Raw genomic sequence first — 4,087 nt, forward strand, 5'->3', positions numbered from 1 at the left:
GGACAAGTCTGTTGCCAAGAAAGTAAATCACATTTTGCTGTTTTCTTCTTTTCTTATAAGATACAATTCTGTTCTTTAATTAAAGAGTAAGTTTCAAGGGCACTATAATCTGGTGAATCTGTGGAATATTTTAGCAAGGGAAAACGTGCTGAAATCTTCAATGCACAATTAATTCCTTCTTCTAAAGTGAGAATTAGTACAGGTGACATTAAAATGAATTATTTTCTTTAAAATGTCCTACTATCTTCATCTCCCTTCTCTGTACAACTCCCCCATCCCTCCTCTCTTTCTCTCTCCCTTCCCTCATAAATAAATTGTATTGCTTCCAAACCAAATACTATATGAGACACTTCTATAACAAAGAATTTTAGGACTGCAACAGCTTAGAGATCATCAAATCCAATCCTCTGCTTTTACAGATGAGAAATTGAGATCCAAAGAGGAGAAATACCTTGTCCAAGGCCACATAGTTTGCTAATAACAAAGGTGGTGCAAAAAACCAGGTATCCTAACTCCCATCTGGAATCTCTTTCCACTACTTCACACTATTTACTGAACAATACTTCTTCCTGAGCCTCCTTCTTATTAGTTTGTCTCTAAACTCAGGGTTCCTCATTGTCTATACATTCTCCATATATATGTATACATATACACATATATACACACATACATATATGTACATATACACATATGTATATACAGACATATGTACATATACTCATATATCTATGTATTTAGTCAGAACCACCTTTCAACTCTACCTTTCTCTTGCCCTCATCATCCCGAGATTTCAATTGCTTCCTCATTTCCTTTCCTTCTCATACAAATGGTTGTTCTTTCCTTATTGTTTTTTAGCTAGGAGTATTCCCAGTTCACCCTGTCTCCTCGATGCCTGCACCATAACCTTCCTCCCTCCTTTCTTCCTCTCCTCATTCTTGGAGGTTCTTGGAGCATCCACTCTTTATACCAGAGCTTGTCTCAGTCCCTGAACCTACTGTTATTCTGCTGGAGGGAGGCGGGAGAAAAGAGTTGGGGGCGCGGCCAAGAGACTAAACTGCACCTCTCAGATCCAAAGCTCTGTTGCTTGACGTCACAGAGACTTGTCTGTCAGCCTCCTGGAGGGCACTCTCTCTCACTCTCCCTTTCTCTCTTCTTCTATCTCTCACTCACACACGGAGAGCGGGAAGCAAAAACACCAACGATTACTGTGAGCTAGCTCAAACTCGTGTTACCTCTTGCTCACACACTGAACCAGTCACTAACAAGACAAGGACCTTCTGGGAGGACAGCAGGAGCTTCAGGACTTATGTGAGAGCAGTCCCCATGCAAAACGAGCTTCTGCATCCCTGATTTGCCCAGGTGAGTGTCCAAACCGCCTTTAAAGAGTTTAGGAGGGTGGACTAGGGGATGAAAGTGCCATATGCCAATGTAAATCTCCATTGCCACTTTTGATCTGGCTGCTCCAGAAGCCTGAGAAGGAAAACAAGGTTTTCCATTTGGTTTCTGAGCTCTAGAGCTCGGGTAGTCCTGTTAGTGCACTGTATCAGAAACTTCGCTCGTCAGCACCATGGACAGCAATCCGGTACCCACTTGGGTGTGCTTTGTTTTTGAACTGCAAAGTGGGAAAGACACCAGCTTGTTTTTACAATGCAACACCCTCCCGCGTGAATATGTCCACACGTGTATGCACTGGATGTATATTCGGTTGCACACACGTGATTATTATATGTGCATGTGAGCACGAACACTATCAGTTTTCATGAGTAAATAAAAATATGTACTATATGTGGGCGTATTTTCTCATTATCCATGTCCTCTCTCTCTCTCTCTGCTCTGGGTTTCGAGGGTGGGATACGTTAGGGTTAGGGGAGCCACTTCACTTGTTGGAAGTTGCCAGGGCATTCTGAACTGCACACCTGACACCTGTCTTTCTCCTTCGGTGCAGGCTGCAGCTCCGGGCCAGTATGAACGTGAGTGCCACTTCCCTAAACGACTCAGGGGCTGTGGATGCAGCAGCAGTTGCTGTGGAAGGAGCAGCGACAGCAGCAGCATCTGACACAACTCGGTGGTTGCCCCCCGGGAGTTCGGCACTGGGCAGTGGCGCCAATGGGTCCCTGGAGCTCTCATCGCAGCTGCCTGCGGGCTCGCCTGGGCTGCTGCTGTCAGCCATCAATCCATGGGATGTGATGCTGTGTGTGTCCGGCACTGTGATTGCTGGCGAGAATGCACTGGTGGTAGCCATTATCTCCTCCACACCAGCGCTGCGCACGCCCATGTTCGTGCTGGTGGGGAGCCTGGCCACCGCTGACCTGCTGGCGGGCTGCGGGCTTATTCTCAACTTCGTGTTCCAGTATGTGATTCCTTCTGAGACCGTCAGCCTGCTCACTGTGGGCTTCCTGGTGTCCTCATTCACTGCCTCCGTCAGCAGCTTATTGGCCATCACAGTGGACCGCTACCTGTCGCTTTATAACGCTCTCACTTACTACTCGGAGCGGACCCTACTGTGCGTTCATCTCATGCTGGCGGTGACCTGGGGGGTGTCCCTATGCCTGGGGCTCCTGCCAGTGCTTGGCTGGAATTGCCTGGCTGACCGTGCCTCTTGCAGTGTGGTCCGACCACTCACTCGCAGCCACGTGGCGCTACTCTCCACCACCTTCTTCGTCGTCTTCGCCATCATGTTGCACCTTTACGCTCGCATCTGCAAAGTGGTTTGCCGCCACGCTCACCAGATAGCCCTGCAGCAGCACTTCCTGGCCCCACCTCACTATGTAGCCACCAGAAAGGGGGTTAGCACTCTAGCCATAGTCCTTGGGACTTTTGGAGCCAGCTGGCTCCCTTTCGCCATCTACTGTGTGGTGGGCACTCATGAGTACCCTTCAGTGTACACGTATGCCACCTTGCTCCCTGCCACCTACAACTCCATGATCAACCCCATCATCTATGCCTATAGGAACCAGGAGATCCAGAGGTCCATGTGGCTCCTCTTCTGTGGTTGTTTCCAGTCCAAAGTGCACTTCCGCTCTAGGTCCCCCAGCGATGTGTGAAAGGGTCCTCTCTCCTCCCTCCCAGTACTACACAAGTTGACAATATTGGTGAACAACACAGTGCCTGTTGATGAACTTCTAGACCCATTAGTGTGAAAGTCTCTTTTAAAAAAACCTAAACCAACACAAAAGCTCACCAAGAAAACATGCTTCAGGTTAGCACTTTATATATACAGTGTATATATTCATGTAGATATATACAAATATTTGTATCTTCTGAAAGTGTTCAGGGTATTGAGCTTACAATTCTGTGAGAAAAAAAATGTGGTTGTATACCAAAATTGTACATCACATTTGTGAAGTGAAGACATTCCAATACTGCTTAATTATAGCACTTTATTTCTAGCTGCTGAACTGCCAGAACAGTGTTGCCATGTTAGAAAGCAGGGGAAAGAAAGTAAAATGTTGTATTTTTGTTGTATGTGATAGTATATTTTGCTGCACACATCGATAAATTACAACATATTTTGTACACAAATAAATACATTAAATGTGTATTTGTGTATGTGTCTAATTGCAAACCCAATATTTTAAGTCTGATTCATTAAAGTATTTTGAAAAGCTTGGTACTGCAGTTTTCCATCTAATGATATTTTTAAAATGAACATTGGGTCTTAATATTTTTATTTTGGTTAACTTAATTATGGTAGATAAATCAGACATAACACACTCAGGTAATAATAATGTCGCAGATTCTCAGAGTTGGAAAGAACCTTAAAGATTATTTAGTTTAATAACTGTTAGTTCAAGGAATTACCTCTACAGTACATAGACAGGTGGTTATCCAACTTCCCTTGGCAACATCCTCCTGATAGAAGAAATCTACTCTTTTCCAAGACAGCATGACAGCCTTACAAATATTTGAGGACAATTTTTATGCATGAACCCTCCCCATATGTACACACTTGACAACATTACCACTTCCTCCAAATAATCTTTGTATAGTTCCAAAGGGAGGCTTCAAAAGTCCTTTCTTTTGCATATCAGTTCTTAAATCTTATGGTGTTATTGATTAAATACTAAGCTGTGGAGTATGGGGACAA

At 44.6% G+C, this 4,087-nt stretch overlaps 1 protein-coding gene across 1 annotated transcript; it reads left to right on the top strand.

Moving 5' to 3' along the window:
* The first annotated feature begins 1,164 nt into the window (after nt 1–1,164).
* On the top strand, nt 1,165–3,494 carry GPR6 (G protein-coupled receptor 6). Its single transcript, XM_072643038.1, has 2 exons — nt 1,165–1,359; nt 1,946–3,494. The coding sequence occupies exon 2, from the start codon at nt 1,965–1,967 to the stop codon at nt 3,042–3,044; it is 1,080 nt and encodes a 359-aa protein (XP_072499139.1). The 5' UTR covers nt 1,165–1,359; nt 1,946–1,964; the 3' UTR covers nt 3,045–3,494.
* Nucleotides 3,495–4,087: the final 593 nt, after the last annotated feature.

The sequence above is a fragment of the Notamacropus eugenii genome, chromosome 2 (genome assembly GCF_028372415.1).
Source record: "Notamacropus eugenii isolate mMacEug1 chromosome 2, mMacEug1.pri_v2, whole genome shotgun sequence".
Taxonomy (NCBI): Eukaryota; Metazoa; Chordata; class Mammalia; order Diprotodontia; family Macropodidae; genus Notamacropus; species Notamacropus eugenii.

Excerpts from the sequence above, each read along its gene's own strand:
- GPR6 (XM_072643038.1), top strand. The coding sequence starts at position 1,965 with ATGAACGTGAGTGCCACTTCCCTAAACGACTCAGGGGCTGTGGATGCA.